The sequence below is a fragment of the Ovis canadensis genome, chromosome 3 (genome assembly GCF_042477335.2).
Source record: "Ovis canadensis isolate MfBH-ARS-UI-01 breed Bighorn chromosome 3, ARS-UI_OviCan_v2, whole genome shotgun sequence".
In the NCBI taxonomy this organism is placed as follows: Eukaryota; Metazoa; Chordata; class Mammalia; order Artiodactyla; family Bovidae; genus Ovis; species Ovis canadensis.
Window position 1 is genome coordinate 200,311,365 of NC_091247.1, and position 20,697 is coordinate 200,332,061.

Genomic DNA, 20,697 nt, shown 5'->3' on the forward strand with positions numbered 1-20,697 from the left:
ACTCAGTCATGTCCGACTCTTTGCGACCCCACGAATCACAGCACACCAGGCCTCCCTGTCCATCACCAACTCCCGGAGTTCATTCAGACTCACGTCCATCGAGTCAGTGATGCCATCCAGCCATCTCATTCTCTGTCGTCCCCTTCTCCTCCTGCCCCCAATCCCTCCCAGCATCAGAGTCTTTTCCAATGAGTCAACTCTTGGTATGAGGTGGCCAAAGTACTGGAGTTTCAGCTTTAGCATAATTCCCTCCAAAGAAATCCCAGGACTGATCTCCGTCAGAACGGACTGGTTGGATCTCCTTGCAGTCCAAGGGACTCTCAAGAGTCTTCTCCAACACCACAGTTCAGAAGCATCAATTCTTCAGCGCTCAGCCTTCTTCACAGTCCAACTCTCACATCCATACATGACCACAGGAAAAACCATAGCCTTGACGAGACGGACCTTAGTCGGCAAAGTAACGTCTCTGCTTTTGAATATGCTATCTAGGTTGGTCATAACTTTTCTTCCAAGGAGTAAGCGTCTTTTAATTTCATGGCTGCAGTCACCATCTGCAGTGATTTTGGGAGTTAGTGGAAGACAACAATTTAGGAGCTGAGAGTCAGTTCCTAGGCAGATTGATAAGAAGTCCAGGGTCCCCAAGGAGGATAAAGGGGTCTCAGGCTCTCGAAATGGAGATAGGGGTATGGAATTCTAAAGAGGGAGGAAAGGATAAACTATTTTTTGTCTACATTCTTTGAAAGTGAAAGTGAAATTGCTTAGTCGTGTCTGACTCTTTGCGACCACATGGACTGTAGCCCACCAGGCTCCTCTGTCCATGGGAGTCTCTAGGCAAGAATATTGGAATGGGTTGTCAGTTCCTTCTCAGTTCAGTTCAGTCGCTCAGTCATGTCCAACTCTTTGCGACCCTATGAATTGCAGCACGCCAGGCCTCCCTGTCCATCGCCAACTCCCAGAGTTCACTCAGACTCACATCCATTGAGTCTGTGATGCCATCCAGCCATCTCATCCTCTGTCGTCCCCTTCTCCTCCTGCCCCCAATCCCTCCCAGCATCAGAGTCTTTTCTAATGAGTCAGCTCTTCGCATGAGGTGGCCAAAGTACTGGAGTTTCAGCTTTAGCATCATTCCTTCCAAAGAACACCCAGGGCCAGTTCCTTCTAGTCTTATTCAGTTACACAACTCAGTTTAAATTCTGTACTAGGGATTATACAACAACAATGTATCCTGCTTGAGGACAGTTTCTCCTTCCTGAAAACCTTCTGGCTAATCCTGCTATCTTAAAATGTAAATTATGGAAATGGGTCTAGTTAGATCTTTACAACCTCCAGACATTCTTTTATTCATTGTAATAACTAATTAAAAGGTATATAACTCCGTTGCTAATACTAGCAAGGGGGGTGTACTCTTTCTGCCTCCTTCTGATGTCTATGTCAGAAGCTTTCTCTATCCCTTTTATACTTTAATAAAACTCTATTGCACAAAAGCTCTGAGTGATCAAGCCTCGTCTCTGGCCCCGGATTGAATTCTTCTCCTCTGGAGGTCAAGAATCCCGGCATCTATTCGTGGTTCAGCAACAACCTTTGGGCTGCAGTCCATGGGGTCACTACAAGTTGGACACGACTGAGCGACTTCACTTTCACTTTTCACTTTCATGCATTGGAGAAGGAAATGGCAACCCACTCCAGTGTTCTTGCCTGGAGAATCCCAGGGACGGGGGAGCCGGTGGGCTGCCGTCTATGGGGTTGCACAGAGTCGGACACAACTGAAGCGACTTAGTAGCAGCAGCAGCAGCAACATAGCTGTTTGAATTTGATCAACCTCAGATTTAATCTTGGCTTTACCATCTATGAGAACACCTTGCCCTTGGAAGAGTCACTAAAACTCTCTAAGCTTCCTCTGAAACTTCATATCAGTACTCACACCTAACACATAAGTTATTTTGACCTTTGAAATTGAGATAATGTGTCTAAAGCATTTAGCACAGGTAAAGAGAGTGCTTAATTAATTAATATTGTTACACTTAAAATGGTTATAACAATTATAGCCAGACATGTTACAGTCAATTTACTCTTTCAGTCTCCTTTTATGTCTACAAATTTACAGTAAGTGAAGATTTCTTAAATTCGCATGGTCACAACATTCTTCCAGCTATTTTTAGGTGTTTTATATTTTTTGCTTTTATTACTTGCTCTAGAGGTATTATAATATAATGGAAGAAGCCAGCATTATTGTGACTGTCTCCACCTTGAGCAAATTATTTAATTCAATTTAATTCACTCCATTTATAAAATTATACTGCTAGAACATTACCTGTCTGAAGGTTAGAGTGAATCAGATGTTCTTTTGAGGTACTGGTGACCTCCAGGGATCACGAATGTACAGTAAATGAATAAAGTGGTGCAATTGTGGGATCCCACACATCTGTCAAGGCCTTACCTCTAATATTTGGCCCTGGGGCTGAGAGAATTTTTTTGATTTTTTGGGGGTTTGATTTGTCAAAAAGAAAATAATCATTTATTTTCTGAGCCATAAAAAAATCTCTTTACTTCTGTCAGATGAATTTACTCATTTAAAACATCAAGGTTCCTTTTACTAAATTTACTTTGAGCCTAAATGATACCTTCCTATACCATACAGCTAAATTTAGTATGTATAATTCTACTGTTCAAGTAATGGGTATGCATAAAACTATGCTTTTTGTTGACAGTTGGTGTTTTTATGAAAAAGTCATTATAAGTATCCTTTATGCTAATTTTTATTTTTCAAGTCATTCAAGAGTGCATTGGATAGGATCCTGTTTAGAAATTTACTTGCAAAGAAGTTATTTTTCAGGATATTGCTACAAAGGCTTTGAAAAATAAAGAGGATGTGGGAGACAGGATGAGGAACTTGAATTTTAATTACATCTCTACAAAGAAAACTCTTGACAAGTGTACCTACTCACCCATTCAGTAAATATTTGTTATGGGTAAGACTGATACTGAGACAACAAAAGGGATTTTTGCTCACAAATTAGTGCAGCAGCAGCAGAAGTAGGCCTTCTAGAAACAAAACCAGTCTATGTTCATTTTAAAAAATAGCAAAATAGGAAATAATCTTGTACCACCAATTCAAATAAAAGGGAAAAAATAATATATATTTAAAGAAGTTTTTTCAGTTCTCCATCCCCACACTTTTCATCTCTGGTTTTTTCCATTCATCTTATTCTCAGGACTGGTACATAATGGGGGGAATTTAGAGACTATAAACCCTTTTGCCTACACTATATGATCCTTGAACTGTGTGAGTAAGGTGACTGCATTTCTCAGCTGGACCTTTTTGTTTAACTTGGTCTCCTAAGAAATGTCTCAAAAAGACATGTTGTTGGAACTGCCCTGTTTGTGTTTTCTGAAGGCTGCTAAGAATTGTGGCATAATTTCGAGACTTTACTTGTGGGGAGGGGTGGATCTACTTAAGTCTGTTTTCCTTGGGAAGGTCAGGTCCCTCCTAGGGTGCAGTTGTGATAGAGGAAGAAAGACGTAACACATAGCAGAGCTGAAGATTAAAGATGGAGGACTGCTGAATCTGATGGCTTTAGTGAGAGCAAGACCAGGAAGCCAGTCAAGAGGAAATGCCTGGCTTGACTTTTTCAGTTGCAGACAGAGAACTCTATGGCAGGGTGTACCAGTGGTACCACCCCATCCAGAAACCTTGAGACAGATGCCAGGAAGGGCACCAAAAGGGATCATACCCACCACCACTCAACCCATCACTCTGTGTTCCTATCATAATATGTAAGTTCATTGTAGATTTTCAGAAATTCACTTTCAAATATATATCAGTACCATGTCACAGTCAGAAGTCTGGAGTTACTTATATACTTTAAAATGTGGGCAGTATTAACAATATTTTTTACTCCATTAAATTCATAGAAGGACAAGAAAGCATATCAATTTTATTACTTCACAACTACGGTCACTTAAAAAAAATCTTACACAAAAAGTAGAAATAATGAACAGCAGAAGAGTTAGTAATTCAAAATCCAAATCCTCCAAGATCATTTGCGATGATAGAGCAAATAGATACTATATAGATTGATATAGTAATCTGTATCAGTTACTGTATTTCAAAAGAAAGGAGCTTAGAAAGAAATCTTCCTCCACATGTTCTTACTCTATCCAAACACCATCATCAAGTTGATATTTGAAGGATGATGTTTCTTAGGTAGGTGGTGCTAGTAGTAAAGAATCTGTCTGCCAAAGCAGGAGACAATAGAGACACAGGTTCAGTCCCTGGGTCAGGAAGATCCCCTGGAGTAGGAAATGATGGCAACCTACTCTAGAGTTCTTGTCTGGAAAATTCCATGGACCAGAGGAGCCTGGCAGGCTACAGTCTGTGGGGTTGCAGAGAGTCAGACACAAGTGAGTGACTGAACACACACACAAGATGTTTAATTTTTTTTTCTTAAGTATTCTCTTATCCTAGGCAAGTATGTCAGTTTGGAAATTACATACAGCCATTAAATTATATTGACAATTGTTCTACTAGAAGTATAGCTAATTTATCAATGGGCACAGGCAAAATTCAGCAGAATGAGTAAATAATATAAGGAATTTGTTTATAAATTAAAATATTTAAGATTAACTTTACCATCTACACCTTCTACAACATGACTAATTATATTTGTTATCAGGTACAGTATCAAAAACAAAGTAGACAGCTTTTTGAAAGGAGAAAGAATTCTCACATTTAAAACCCTTCTGATTAAAATTGGTATGCAGAATTTCTAGAAATCAGAAAACATGGCTTCAAGTCACCACCATTTTTCTAAAGTTGTGTTTCCTTGCCCGGCCAATAGTTGGGTTGTAGCAAATGATCATTTGTGGTACAATTCTCCTTCCTGATTCTTGTTGACACCATTGTTCTTTCTCTCTTGGTTCTGAAACTTCTGTGTTTTGAAACATAATTTTTCTTTAAAGTGAAAAGCACTGCAGTACTTAGGAAAATGGACATTATGCCAAGCATCATGGTTAGTCCCAGGTATATATGTCTAGAAGAAGACAGAATCTCAGTCTTAATTATTGTAGCTATCCAATTTTAAATAAAATATAATAATACCCAAAAATATCAATATCAGTGAAATCAATCAGTATCAGTGAAATCAGTCAATATCAATAAAACTATCATGAGGATGGTTTTCTTTAAGAATGCCGATTCAGTGGCTATAAAAGGCCTTTCTGTGAACATCTGACGGACTATTGAAGGCAGTAAACTAATATAAAGCAAATTTTTAGTAGCACCATCATTTTCAGCTACTGCTAATTATATAATCCTTTCCATCCTCTCTGTAACTTATTTCCTTAGACCAGGTGACTATAGACCTGTTTGCTTAGAACAGTCCCAGCATAAGCTAGCATAAGCTAGTGTTGTTCCAGGGTAATCTGCCTCCTTTCCTTGTCAAAAATATCCAGATTTGAATGATAAATTATATGGTTATCCTCCCCTTGAAACCTGGCCAAATTCACTCCTACAGGAAAACTGCAAGAAGTAACATTAAGGGGGAATTGGAGATCTCAGTACACTAGAGTGACCTAAGCAAACCAGAGGTTTACATCAGTGTCTTCCACGAGAAGCCTTTAGCTCTATTAGATCATGAGACATGAAGGTCTGAAAGCACAGGTTGAATTATTCATGCTGGTCGCCTTGTATGTACACTCATAGTCTCTGAGTTACACTGTCTTTACAGTAAAATATAGCCCGAGTAAATGTGAATAAACTGCCAATTTTCCTCATAGATCAGGTCCCTTTCAAAGACCAACATAAATTTCTCACATATCATCAAAGCCTATTAAGTCAAGCAAATTTATTTGAGATGGTCAGCTCAATTCACATCCAACTTCCAACTTACAGGGTTTAGCACCAAGTTTATTTTTCTAGAGAATACTCAGAATGTAAATTGAAAAAAAAAAAAGTCCTTCTTGTTTTTAAGCCATTGAAGCATTGCTTTAAGCAATAAGGGGACTAAATGTTTGCTGAATTGCACTGAATGATACCATAGTGAAAAATCCATGCCCTCAACCCTGTACACACATAGAGAAAACCTTTTACTTTTATGCATTTCAAGTACTGGAATAATTGAACATCAGTTTGGCAATAAAAGCCGGACAGATTTAGAGCCAAATCCAAATCTTGCCCAGGGGGATTATAGCTGACGTAAATGGGACAGTTTGGCTCAGTTTGGGGGGGTGGTGGTGCAGAAAAGAATTAAACCCCAAATGTGACCTAAATCTAAATGCTTCTGAGTTTCAAGGAATTAACTGAGTTGTGTGCATAAACTTTGAAAATCCTACTCTATTCTGAAATCTTCTGTCTTATCTTTTTTAAATGATGGGAGTCAAGATTAAGAATGAAGGAAAACAAAAGATCTAGCCAAATGGTCAGATAATAATAGAATTATTCTATCAAACAGAACAAACCTCTGGATTAGATTCTCCTTTTCTTTACAAATGATGAAACTACGTGAGGATTATTCATGCCAGTTGCCTCTTGCAAACCTGGCATGTGGTAGCAATGAGATTTAGGAAAGAGTTTGATACGATACCTGAAAGCATTTGAATCATACAATCTACAGGATCCTTTACTTCCACATCTTTTAAATCCCCACTTGAGGCATGAAGTATCAATCAGAACTCCAAAATATATGGGAGATGGGATTCCTGCTGTGAGAAAAACAAATAAGTGCCATTAAAAATATATGCATATCTTTTTGGTTAGCCTACAAAGAATGACTCACAGAAACCACATTCTGTCCCAAATGCACTTCTTTGGAAATAGTCCATCCTAAAGGAGATCAGTCCTGGGTGTTCATTGGAAGGAATGATGCTGAAGCTGAAACTCCAGACTTTGGCCACCTCATGCGAATAGTTGACTTATTGGAAAAAACCCTAATGCTGGGAGGGATTGAGGGCAGGAGGAGAAGGGGATGACAGAGGAGGAGATGGCTTGATGGCATCACCGACTCGATGGACATGAGTTTGAGTGAACTCTGGGAGTTGGTGATGGACAAGGAGCCCTGGCGTGCTGTGATTTATGGGGTCACAAAGAGTCGGACACGACTGCGTGATGGAACTGAATTGAACTGAACTGAACAAAGAATGACTCTCAGAAACCACATTCTGTCCCAAATTCACTTCTTTGGAAATAGCAGGGCCTCTCCAGGAGACCAGAATATGCCACTGGTATAAAGATTATTTTGAGCTGATAATTTTGAGAAGCAGAAGTCAGAGAAGAAGCTCGGAAGACAGAGCATAAGTTTCCCTTTTGTAAGGAAAATGTACATTTACAAAGGAAATGATTTGCAAGAGTTTCTCAACTGTTTGTAAAGGCTTCCTTGGAGGCTCAGTGGTAAAGAATCCGTCTGCTAATGCGGGAGACAGAGGTTTGATCCCTGGGTTGGGAAGATCCCCTGGAGAAGGGAATAGTAACCAACTCTAGTATTCTTGTCTGAGAAATCCCATGGATAGAAGAGCCTGGTAGAGGTCACAAAAGAGTCAGACCTGACTCAGCAACTAAGTAACAACTCCCTCTTTGTACCACAAGAATTCCAGATTCAAAAAAGAACTAACTGCATAAACTTTTATTTTGCATAGAGTCCCATAAACACAATCACTAAAAGCTATATGGTAAAGCGTATATTGATGAAGTAAAGCTATATAGTAAAGCTTATATTGATAAAGTTGAATGGTTAATTTGGATTATTTGACATCATAAATAAGAATTCTTTTTATATACATTCTCCAACTAAACAGATTGTCACCTAAAAACATTTAGGTGATAACTATTAATAACTTTACATTGCTCTTAATAACATGAAGACATTCCTCAGTAGTCAAATACTTGTCATCTTCTGTATGTTTTAAAATTTTCATAAAGGCAAAATTTCAAACCTTCACAAAATTATGGAGAGTATGATATAGTGCAACTTTATGTACCATCACTAACTTTAGCAATTATTAAAATTTTGTTATTTCTGTGTCATATTTCTCCAGTCCCTCAATCTATTGTCCATCCAGAAACTTTCTAAAAGTAACATTTTAAGAGCTATCTCAGATACTAAGTAATTCTCCTTGCATGTATTTCAGAACACATCTCTGACTGACAGGATTTTTCAAACATATCACTATGGGAACTTCCTTGGTGGTCTCTTGGTTAAGACTCTGCACTTCCAATGCAGGGCATGTGGGTTTGATCTCCGGTTGGGGAATTAAGACCCCACATCCTGTGTAGCTTGGCCAAAAATTAAAATATATATATATATATATATATATATATATATATAAATATAATAAACATAAAATAAAAACCCCATAATTAAAAAAATCACTATGCCATTTAACACATAACACATATTAAAATAATTTTTTAATCCTATTGAACTCATATTCAAACTTTTCTAAATGTCTTCAACTTTCAAACTTTTCTAAATGTCTTTAGAACTGGTTCATTCTAACCAGATTCAAACCAAGGTAGACACATTAAATTTACCTAAATGGCTTTTTATGTCAGCTTCTTTCCCAACATATTTTTTTTTTATAGTAATGACTTTTGAAGAAAGACATATGTCCTGTAGAATGTGCCACAGTCTGGATTTGAATGATTGTTTCATAAGATCATTTGGTTTGTTCCCCTATCCTTCATTTTCCCGATAATTTGGTAGGCCAGTATTGACTCAGGCAGGAACAAGACATAGGTGATTTGTGTTCAGACAGGAGACACTTTCCACTTACTTGCCACTCTCAGTAATGTTAAAATGAAACTGAGGTTCACGCTATGCCCTCCATTATTAAAATTTTCATTCATTTTCACTTATAGCTTTTAGCAAATATTGATGTTTGCAAACAGATTTCTCAAAATTACATTATCTCTTGTGTAAATAATTTAAGATTTCTCTATAAAAGAACTTATCTTCATCATTGTTTACTTGGTTACTTTGAAATACAATTAGTAGAAGAAAGGCAGGGTAAATGTTCAATTCTTTCCTGTTTTAAGAATAATGAGTTAGTGTCCTAGTATTCTTCAAAGTTACTTAGGTATCGTTACAAATTTTTATCTTTTTTTAATATTCAATGTATTTTGAGACACTGGAGCTATTATAATGATTATTATATATTAATATAATAGTATTTTTATTTATTATTTTGAAATTATCTCACCTTGGACCAAGGTCCTCAGATTGTTCCTGTGTCCTTTGGATATATCCCTTTGATAGCTTGCTCACTTTCTTGCACCAAAAGTTGTCCCACAATCATGTTATGTATTTTCTAACCTAGACCAGTTTTCCAAGGTCCTATGGTTTATTTATTGCGGAATGATATTTAGATACCATGGATTCATTGCTATGGGTGCTCATTTCTCCTGGGTTAAATAGATGCTAGATTTTTCAGGAGACACAGTGATAAAATACACATTATTTTAAAATAAAACTATATGAGTTCATATTGACATTTTAAGTTTAAATTAATGAATTTTACTTACAATATTTTATGCTTTTATCACTTTTCTATTATGCTGAAAATATTGATTCCTAATGATATTAACATAACATTTGCTTTATCTTAAAATGTATAATAGTTTTAACATAACAATGCTAAAGTTACTATTAAAAACAATGCTATAAAATGTACTGAAGCAGTGGGGATTTCATAGTAATTCTGTTTTTCATGTAGGTTAATGTTTTTTCTATATGGTGTGTCACCCTGTAATATACAGTTAGTTTTGATTTGTTTTAAGAATTTTTTTGATTCTTTTAATTATTTAAAATGATATAAAATTTTTGTATTCTTTCAAACTAAAAATTATATGGCAGCTATATTTACAAAGTCTCATTTCCATCCTGTTCTCTCCCCCTGTTTTTTTCTTTCTTCCCTAACAGGCAACTTTAGAAAAAATCATTATTCATTTTTAGTTTATGCTTCCATTGTTTCTTGTTAACAAGAGCAAATATCAATACCTGTGTATGTGTACAATATTTTCACCTTTCTATACTTACACCAAATGCATCATACTGTATACAATTTTCTACATTTTTCTTTCTTAAACTTAGTTGTATATCCTGGAGATCATTTGATATGAATTGTATCCTTCCATAATTTATAAGTTGAAGCCTTAACTCCCAATGTGATTGCATGTGGAAGCAAAATAATTAAGGAGATAAGGCTAAATGAGTTTGTAAGAGTGAAGCCCTAATCTGATAGGGAGGCTGCCATTAAAAAAATTATATAGTTTCTGTACAAAGTTGTGCTAGTTTCTGCTGTATAGCAAAATGAATCAGCTGTATGTATACATGAAAGTGAAAGTGACGTCGCTCAGTCATGTCCGACTCTTTGTGACCCCGTGGACTGTAGCCCACCAGGCTCCTCTGTCCATGGGGTTTTCCAGGCAAGAGTATTGGAGTGGGTTGCCATTTCTTTCTCCAAGGGATCTTCCCAACCCAGGAATCGAACCTGGGTCTCCTGCATTGCAGGCAGATGCTTTACCCTCTGAGCCACCAGGGAAGCCCTGCTGCTGCTGCTAAGTCGCTTCAGTCGCGTCCGACTCTGTGCCACCCCGTAGACGGCAGCCCACCAGGCTCCCCCGTCGCTGGGATTCTCCAGGCAAGAACACTGGAGTGGGGTGCCATTTCCTTCTCCATTGCATGAAAGTGAAACTGAAGTTGCTCAGTCATGTCCGACTCTTAGTGACCCCATGGACTGCAGCCCACCAGGCTCCTCCGTCCATGGGATTTTCCAGGCAATCCCCTCTTTTTTGTATTTTCTTCCAATTTAGGTAACCACAGAGCACTGAGTAGAGTGTTATACAGTAAGTTCTGTGCTATACAGAATATACAGTATATCTGTATGTATATCTGCTATACAGTATATCTGTGCTATACAGTAAGTTCTCACTGAAAGTGAAAGTCATTCAGTCATGTCCTACTCTTTATGACCCCATGGACTGTAGTCCATGGAATTCTCCAGGCTGGAATACTGAAGTGGACAGCTGTTCTCTTCTCCAGGGTATTTTCCCAACCCAGAGATCAAACTCAGGTCTCCCGCATTGCAGGAGGATTCTTTACCAGCTGAGCCACAAGAGAAGCCCAAGGATACTGGAGTAGGTAGCTTATCCCTTCTGCAGTGCATCTTCCCAACCCAGGAACTGAACTGAGGTCTCCTGCATTGCAGGCAGTCATTACCAACTGAACTATCACGGAAGCCCTCAGGTTCTCGTTAGTTATCTATTTTCTACATTCATGTGTGCTAAGTCTTTCAATCATGTCTGACTTTTTGCAACCCTATGGCCTGTAGCCTGCCAGGATCCCTTGTCCATGGGATTCTTCAGGCAAGAACACCGGAGTGGGTTGCCATGCCCTCCTTCAGGGGATCTCTCCAACCCAGTAATCGAACCTGTGTCTCTTATGTCTCCTGCATTGGCAGACAGGTTCTTTACCACTAGCACCATCTGGGAAGCCCATTTTATGCATTGTAGTGTATATATTGTCCCTATAAGAAGAGGAAGAGGCACCAAAGACTGCTCTCTTTGCACAGAGAAAAGGTTGTGTGAATGCACCGTGAGAAGGTAGCCATCTATGCATCAGGAAGAGAGGTCTCACCAGACACCAGTCTGTTGGCACATTGATCTTGGACATGGCAGCCTTCAGAACTATGAGGCAGTAACTTCCTACTGTTTAGGCCCCTCAGTCCATGGTGTATTGTTATGACAGCCTGTACTGACTAATAAACTTGGTAACATTAGAGATTTTTCCCCATTTGTCCATACAGCTGTAAAGTATTCCCTTATGTGGGTTTGCTATAGTTTATTTAACCAGTCTCATATTGATGTACATTTAGACTGCTTGTAGCCTTTTACTATTATAAATAATGCCACAATGATTGGACCCCCGTAAGATTACAGTTCAAAATTCGTGAGCTCATTTTTTGGTATCAATTGCTAGAAGTAGGGGAGAAGGCAATGGCACCCCACTCCAGTACTCTTGCCTGGAAAATCCCATGGATGGAGGAGCCTGGTAGGCTGCAGTCCATGGAGTCGCGAAGAGCTGGACATGACTGAGCAACTTCAGTTTCACTTTTCACCTTCTCATTGGAGAAGGAAATGGCAACCCACTCCAGTATTCTTGCCTGGAGAATCCCAGGGACAGAGGAGCCTAGTGGGCTGCCATCTATGGGGTCGCACAGAGTTGGACACGACTGAAGCGACTTAGCTGCAGCAGCAGGTAGAATTAGGATTGCTAGGTCAAAAGATAAATCTAGATGCAATTTTTTTAGTTATGGCCAAATGTCCTCCTCCAGCAAAGGTATAATTTTCACAATAGCATTGTATAAGTATATCGATTTTCTGCTTGTTTTATAATACATTACAAACAACATTTGGTAATTTTCCTGTCTGTTAAGTAAGAATCAGTATCTTAGCATAGCTTTAGTTTGTACTCTTCTTCTTATGAGGGGCCTTGACCATCTTTTTATATATTAAGACATATCCATTTATTTTTCCGTGAAATGGTTGTCTATATCTTTTACCCACTTTTGGGCTTCCCTCATAGTTCAGTCAATAAAGAATCTGCCTGCAATATGAGACCCAGGTTCAATTCCTGGATTGGGAAGATCCCCTGGAGAAGGAAATGGCAACCCACTCCAGTATTCTTGCCTGGAGAATCCCATGGGCAGAGGAGCCTGCAGGCTATAGCCCATGGGGTTGCAAGAGTCGGACACGACTTAGCGACTAAACCGCTGCTGCCACTTTTCTCTTAGAGCTTTGATATTTTTGTTTTCAGTACCTAGGCATTCTCCATATAAGAAGATGTTAGCCACTCATCTGTTATATAGATTGAAAAAAAAAATACTATATGTAGTTTTCCATTTACTTTGTGATATTTTTTCATTTTTAATTATATTTTTATTTTTTGAAGGTTACTTTTCATTTACAGTATTTACAAAGTATTGGCTATATTTCCCGTGCTATGCAATAGACCATTGAGCCTATCCTGTACCAAGTAGTTTGTATCTCATTCCCTCACTCCAATATTGGCCCCCACCACTGGTAACCATTAATTCTGTATATCTGTGAGACTGCCTTTTGGTGGGTTATATTAACTAGTTTGCTATATTTTTTAGGTTCTATATATAAATGCCATATGGGGCTTCCCAGGTGGCTCGGTGGTACAGAATCTGCCTGCCAGTGCACGAACGCAGGAGACATGGGTTTGATCCTTGAGTTGGGAAGATCCCCTGGAGGAGGGCAGGGCAATCCACTCCAGTATTCTTGCTGGAGAAACCCATGGGCAGAGGAGTCTGGAGAGCTACAGTCCATTGGGTCACTAAGGAGTCAGATATGATATAGCAACTAAATAACAGCAATAAATGATATCATATAAGATTAAATGTATTTTCATTTTTATGGGGTCAACTTTATGAATTATTTCTTTTGCTTAAGATATGTTTCACAGTGTGGTTACATCTATGTTCCCAAAAGGAGGTGGATAGACTAATTACAGCCTGGGATGTACTTCAGACTCAATAACCTTTTTTCTAGATAATCTCTGTTTTAATATTGTAGAATTTGAGCCAACTATGATGGCATAGACCTCCATTTTTATTGTTTTCCAAGGATTATATGGTATCTTTGCATATATCCCTTTTTATATCAGATATCCTTTTATATCCTTTTTGTATCCCAAGTTACATAAACCCATTTATTTAAAACTCTGAATTTTTATTTTTCTCCCAAGTAGCTCTTCTCTGTCAAATTGCTGTGCTGTGCTCAGTCGCTCAGTCATCTCCGACTCTTTGCAATCCATGGAATGTAGCCCACCAGGCTCTTCTGTCCATGGGGATTCTCCAGGCAGGAATACTGGAGTGGGTTGCCATGCCCTCCTCCAGGGGATCTTCCCAACCCAGGGATCAAACCCAGGTCTCCCTCATTGCAGGTGAATTCTTTACTGTGTGAGCCACCAGGGAAGCCCAGAGGAATGTAAAATGGTGTCCCTTTCTTCTTTAGAATATAAACTTTTGAAGGACAAAACCTAATTTGACTTATTCACTCTGTTTTCTGTAGGTTTTAACTAATGAATATTGAAAATTCTGATAGTCATAAAAAAATCATTCCAATTACATTTAAGAAATTGAATTCCAAGCCATACTGCTTTGACTGTTTGAATGATCTTTCTACCAGCCATATATCCTAGCATTGAAAGTAGCTCAAAAGAATTTCTTCCATTTAATAATTTAAGAAATTACATTTAGAATTCAGATTTTCTTACTGATTCATTTTTTGCTTTCTTCTCAGAGGGCTCTTTTATAATAGCATGGGTTTTTGGAGACTAGATCAGTACTAGAAGAGGCAAGATTGTTATTAAAAATGTCATTACTCTCATAAGATCACTTTATTATGGGTACATCATTGATTCTCAATAAATACTTCTGGAAGAAGGGAAGAGGCTATTCAAGGAAAAGAGGGAGGGAAGAAAGACATAAAGGAGGGAAGAAAATTTAAAAAACATGAATCTACTACTTACAGCATTTAGTTATGTGTCATAATTCTGTAAAAATATTTAGAAGACTATTAAAATATAATGGCTACCATAGTTTAAGCATAGATTATACTTACCAAGAACTCTTACTGCTAAGGTGTAGATACCCAGGGCAAAAGACTTAAGTTGTGGTTTAATGCACCTATAAATAATAAAAGCACTATTACAAAAAAATAGTGCATTAAAGCATATAATAAAGTCAGTTTATTATAAATCAGTCTTTAATGAGGTGGATTAGATTACTTTGAAATTAATTCACATGTCAAAGGATGACTACTAGGTTTCTCTAAAATTAAACTAATCAAAATATTGTATGTATTTTTAATTTCCCACAGCTTATATAATAGAAATGGGTTAGGAAAGATCTACAGAAAATAGGACCAAACATCCACAAATATTTTTTGTGTATTTTGTATATTTAGTTATTATTGTTTTTTTGGCTACTAGATATAGAATCTCAGAATTCAAGTAGCATTTATGGAGAATCCACATATTCTAGCATAGGGAAAGCAAATTACGTAGAAGCCATGTTCCATTATATGCAATGTATTGGGATTTTAGTTAATATTTCGAAAAGATAAATCACTCTTACATGACATATTCAAATGGTGTTAGGTAAAGTAAAATCAAATTTTATCAGTAAAGTAGCAAAGACAGGGAATAATTCTAACAATTTGTAAGATTATGAGGCACAATAAAGGATTAATGACCTATAGCTAGTTTTTGTGGATTCTGGTCTAAAACTATGGGACCCTATTGACTTAAGTTGAATTAAAATCACTGTGACATGCTGAGTGCTTTTGGTAAGTAGTGTGGATCTGAATTTACCAGCCAAGTACAAGATTATCTAAAATAACAAGAGCATCTTGAGAGTTGGACTGTGAAGAAGGCTGAGCACCGAAGAATTGATGCTTTTGAACTGTGGTGTTGGAGATGACTCTTGAGAGTCCCTTGGACTGCAAGGAGATCTAACCAGTCCATTTTGAAGGATATCAGCCCTGGGATTTCTTTGGAGGGAATGATGCTAAAGCTGAAACTCCAGTACTTTGGCCACCTCATGAGAAGAGTTGACTCATTGGAAAAGACTCTGATGCTGGGAGGGGTTGGGGCAGGAGGAGAAGGGGATGACAGAGGGTGAGATGGCTGGATGGCCTCACCGACTCAATGGACGTGAGTCTGAGTGAACTGCGGGAGTTTGTGATGGACAGGGAGGCCTGGAGTCCTGCGATTCATGGGGTCTCAAAGAGTCGGACACGACTGAGCGACTGAACTGAACTTATATAACTTGAACTGGGACTTTCCTGGTCACTCGGTGGTAAAGAATCTGCCTGTCAATGCAGGAGATACTGGTTTGATCCCTGGCTTGGGAAGATCCGCTGGAGAAGGAAGTGGCAACCCATTCCAATATTCTTGCCTTGGAACTCCCATGGGCAGAGAAGCCTGGTAGGCTATAGTCCATGAGGTGTCCAAGTTGGACACAACATAGTGACATTGTATGCACACATAGCTTGAACTGATGGATTTTAATAGAGATAATCATGAGGATATATAATAACTACTGAGCGTTAACCATGGTAGTAAATTCTTCATGTGCATAATATTTAATCTCTGCTTTAAAATGATAAAAAATTACAACTTTTCTCCTTTAAGCAAACATGTTTCTTTCTAGCATCAAAATAACGTGTGGTTCATTTATGGGCTGGTGGTGAGGAAAACTCTTCCTCTGTTCACCTGTTTATTCATGAGGCCCAGGTGACTACTTGGCACTACGTAAGAAAATGTTGAAGAAACAGGTACCTGCGGAGAATGATCCGGGTCTGAGACTTCTAGTGTAATGCTTTCCCACTAAACCTATGCTTCCATTTGAAAACACCAAGATCTTATGTTCCCATTAAATCCTTTTATGAGGGACCTCCCTGGTGATCTAGGGAAGGGGATGCATGTTTGAGGAACTAAGATCTTGCATGCCTTGTGCCACAGCCCCCAAATTTAATAACTAATAAATAATTTTTTAAAAACCCTTTTATGAAAACAGATTTGTGGATGTTTGGTCCTATTTTATATAAATATTCCTAATCAATTTATATAACATAAGCTGTGGGAAATTAAAAATATATATGCTATTTTGATTAGCTTCATTTAGAAAAAATAATCCTTTGATGTATGAATTAATTTCTGTCACCTAATCCATCTCATAAAAGACTGACTTACAATAAATGGTGACTTTTCATGTTTAACAATTTAATCGAAATTTGTAGTATCTTTAGGTTATTTTGATCAGTTGTATAACAATAATAATTGCAATACTAATTCAGTGGGGAGGAAACTTTTACCACCGAGAATACTTGTTACAAAACTAATATTTTAACATTTGAATTTATGTGTATATTGCATCAATTTGCGAGAGGAGAGCCAATGAAAAAATGTTCAAGCATAAATTATATGACAATAGAAAAAAATTCTATCCAACCACATTTTTGAATAAAAACCTAAAGGGAGAAAAGCATAAAAGTGGAACAAGTTTCCTGAGAGTGCTGTAATGAATCACAATGACTCCACAGAGCAGAGTTGGAAGTCACTGCTGTAGATGGCGATGGTGTGTCTTCTATTAAAATTGGGGCAGGGAGATTCAAGGTTCACCTCAGAAGCAATATGTATCCAGGTATCCCGCCTACAGACAAAGTATAGGATGTGATGACTGCAATTACGAGGAAATACAGAAACATTTTGGCACATCCATTATCTTTTTGACATCTGCCCACCATGCCTGAGGAATTTCCTGATTTTGAGGCTGCAAGTCCCACACAGGTACAATTATTAAATATCTGTAACACAGTAGGGAAAAATCCAATTATTGAGGTAAATAGTATGTAACATTAAAGACATATATTTATTTTAAATGATTTTATAGTATACATTTATAAGACAAGCAGTGGGGAAATTTTTATTTTTCTGTGTTAGACTGTATCAAGCAAAGTGAAATCAAGAGAGAAAACATTTCAGTACCCAAAGAGCAGATGGTCTACAAACTATTGATCCTATGGAACCATCTCTAAGCAAATCTCACCAAATCCAACGCTACCTTACCTTCTTCCCTGCCACATCTAAATCTAAGCCACCATGGTCTCTTTGTGCTTGACCTGTTTCTACTCTTACCTGACTCTGGTCTCTTTTCTGCAATAACCCAATTGAGCCTTTAAAAATGGCAGTCAGATTGCATCACGATTCTCAACTTCCCAATGGCTTCTCATTGGACTTGGATAAAATCCCATGTCCTTAGAGTGGCTTCCATACTCTCCACGATGCATCTCCTCAGTCCCACTCTGATCTCATTGCTCCGTGATCTTCCCCTTCTCCCTCTACTTCACGAGCTCTCAGGCGACCCATGCCAGCCCTCAAACGTGGTGAGTCCAGTTGGGGCTCATGGTCTTCCTGCTTTCTCTGTTAGGGAATTTTTCTAGGGAGTTACATGGTTGGCTCATACACTTCAGGTCTCTGCTCAGATAGTTCATTAGAGAGAGCGTTCAAAACCACCCATTCAAAACAGTACCTCCATCTCTCCACACTGTTGTTCTAACTTGTTTTCCTCACAGCATTTATTACTTTTTATCAGGATATTATATAACCATTTAATTCTAAACTACATATCCCCACTAGAATGTAACTTCTGGCAGAAACTCTTTGCTTTGTTATCATTGTACATGTAGGCTTAAAAATAGGCCCTCAATTTAAGCGCTTAGTAAAAATTTGTTAAATAAATGGGCACAGTTTGAAGATATGAAAGAATATACAGTGATTATGAGAAGGAAAGAAAAACCTTGATAAGTAAAACCCAACTAAATCTTGGATAAAGAGGCAACTTTCATAATCCCTCATCAGTTTATTTCTGTAAGTTTCATGTGTGAATGTGTACATGTAATGAGTTGTCTTTTTTTATTACAAAAGACTTTGTGGATTTTTAGTTAAAAATGAAATAAAAGTGGCATTTCCTTTTTGAAGAGGAATAGCAACATAGGATTTTTTATTTTGTTTTGAGTGTCTGGTAAGAAGCTTTTGAATCTTGACTTTGCCTCTCTCCAGATACATACATTTAGGCAGATCCCTCGTATCTTAATGCTTCAATTCTCACGTGAGCAAAACAAGTAAAATAATACCCAATCACTTGAGTATTAAGATGTCTAAATATTTTTTTAAAGCACTTCCCTTAGTCCCTGGCATGCAACATTTTCAATAAATGGAAGCTCTGGTTAAGAAAGACCTTTCAGTGCAACGAGAGATTATTACACAAAGTGAAGTAAGTCAGAAACAGAAAGAAAAGTACTATATGTTACCACATACATGTGGAATCTAAAATATGACACAAATGCAACGATCTATGAAGCAGAAACATGGACATCGAGAACAGATTGGCGGTTGCCAAGGGAGGAGGGTGTTAGGGAAGGGATAGAGTAGGGGCTGGGGTTAGCAGATGTAAGTTTTTATATAGAGAGTAGATAAACAAGAAGGTCCTACTGTATAGCACAGAGAACTACATTCATATCCTATGATAAATCATATGGAAAACTATTTTAAGAATGTATATGTAACTGAATCACTTTGCTGTACAGCAGTAATTAACACAACATTGTAAATTAATTATACTTCAATTAAAAAAAAAAAAAGCAAATCCAAAGTAAAAGAAAAGAAAATCCTTCAAGTGGTTTAGGCCAAAGAGTATAGTGGCCAAAATTGGAGGTTGGGTGGAAGAAAGACAAGAAGGAAGAAAAGGAAGGGAATGTTAAAGCTCAGATTTCAGATGGGTGGGTAGTCTTAATATCAGTGTTGCTACAGACCAATCCATTCTTCTCTGAATAAAATGTCAAAATAACAAGAAATGGAAAATCAATAAGCATGAGACTGTCTATAGAGTGGTTGCCCAAGCGTTCTTAATCTAGTGGATAAGAATACATAAATATATGTGTGGTTTAATTTTAAGCTCTCTGGGGCTGTCAAATACAGGTAGATTTCATCAGTCACAAGCAGAAAGCCATCTGACCACTGTGCCTTATACACAATGAGTATAAGGAAGAGTCTGTTAGGGACAGGGCTGTAAAGGTGTGATTAGAAGAATGAATCTGTTAATGAAGTACACAGTACTCTTAATTGAAGTACATGATTCTCTTCACAACTGGTTTCCTACCTATATTTCCAACCCTGTCTTCCTCTTACATTCTATAGGAATCCTTGATTCCAGCCATCTACACTTCATCATTACACAAATTGGCTTGATATCTCAGGCAGAGCTATCTCAGAACCATCAGCCTCCTCTGGATCTCTGACCCCTGGGTCTAGACCTTTTGGGCTAAACTTCCTTATACTGGCCTCTATTTGTCCTGTCCTCCAAAACCTGCAAGGACCACTGGTCATGGGATCAGGAGAGATGGAGCCCAAGGCAGATGCTATTAAATGATCTTATGACTGAGACTGTCTCATTTGAGGCTAATATTCCTTACTAGTAAAATAAGAGAACTAGATTACATAATTACAAAGTTCCTCCAGCCTGTTTCATTATTCTCATTCTAACCCCAATTCTTCCAACAACTGTAATTCTACTAGTGATGCTTTCATTTCCTGTCACCACACAAAAGAACAAAGGCAGAGTAAACACCATGGATTCTATCAATGTGGTCTGCTCCTAGGTTGGTCCCTGAGCCCACATAGGGTTGCATAGTTAAGCACTGTTGCATGCCTAGGGGCACACCCTTTAGAGAAGGTTTCTTACAGTAGTCTTTCCACTCCTGGTGGAGGTTTGACAACCAGCAAGACAAGCCGATGCATACGTGATTCCATTCTCACCACATATGGGTTCCCATTTTGTCTCTGAACATTTGCATCTTGAGTTGCAATCTGAAAAGAGAGCTCGTTCATGATAAGAGACAGGTTTGGTTCTGGAAAAAAATACAATGATATAAAATGTTACCTCTTAGTAAGCAGTACCCTAATATTTTCAAAAATCAATGTTCTTGGGTATGTAAATGGCAATGGCAACAAATTTTGCCTGGGGGGAACACAACTGTCATCAGAAATACCAGCTTCTCATCATTAAATGTGAATTCACTCTTAGACAGCTTTCTTTTGATAATTACCTTTAGAGGTT

At 38.0% G+C, this 20,697-nt stretch overlaps 1 protein-coding gene and 1 non-coding gene across 3 annotated transcripts in view; both read right to left on the reverse strand.

Annotated features, from left to right (window-relative positions):
• Positions 1-3,759: 3,759 nt before the first annotated feature.
• SLCO1C1 (solute carrier organic anion transporter family member 1C1) overlaps positions 3,760-20,697 on the reverse strand; it is a 69,836-nt gene continuing 52,898 nt past the window's right edge. Inside the window, exons 10-14 of one of the 2 annotated variants that reach the window (XM_069585591.1) lie at positions 20,323-20,488; positions 17,202-17,386; positions 14,639-14,703; positions 6,582-6,699; positions 3,760-5,030 (exon numbers count right to left, since the gene is read on the reverse strand). In XM_069585591.1, coding sequence (XP_069441692.1) covers positions 4,808-5,030; positions 6,582-6,699; positions 14,639-14,703; positions 17,202-17,386; positions 20,323-20,488 — 757 coding nt within the window. In that variant the 3' untranslated portion in view covers positions 3,760-4,807. Of the gene's footprint in view, positions 5,031-6,484; positions 6,700-14,638; positions 14,704-17,201; positions 17,387-20,322; positions 20,489-20,697 lie in introns of both variants that reach the window. The other variant, XM_069585592.1, reaches the window with a different exon arrangement.
• On the reverse strand, positions 10,462-10,533 carry TRNAC-GCA (transfer RNA cysteine (anticodon GCA)). Its single transcript has one exon. It is a non-coding gene; the product is annotated as a tRNA-Cys (tRNA).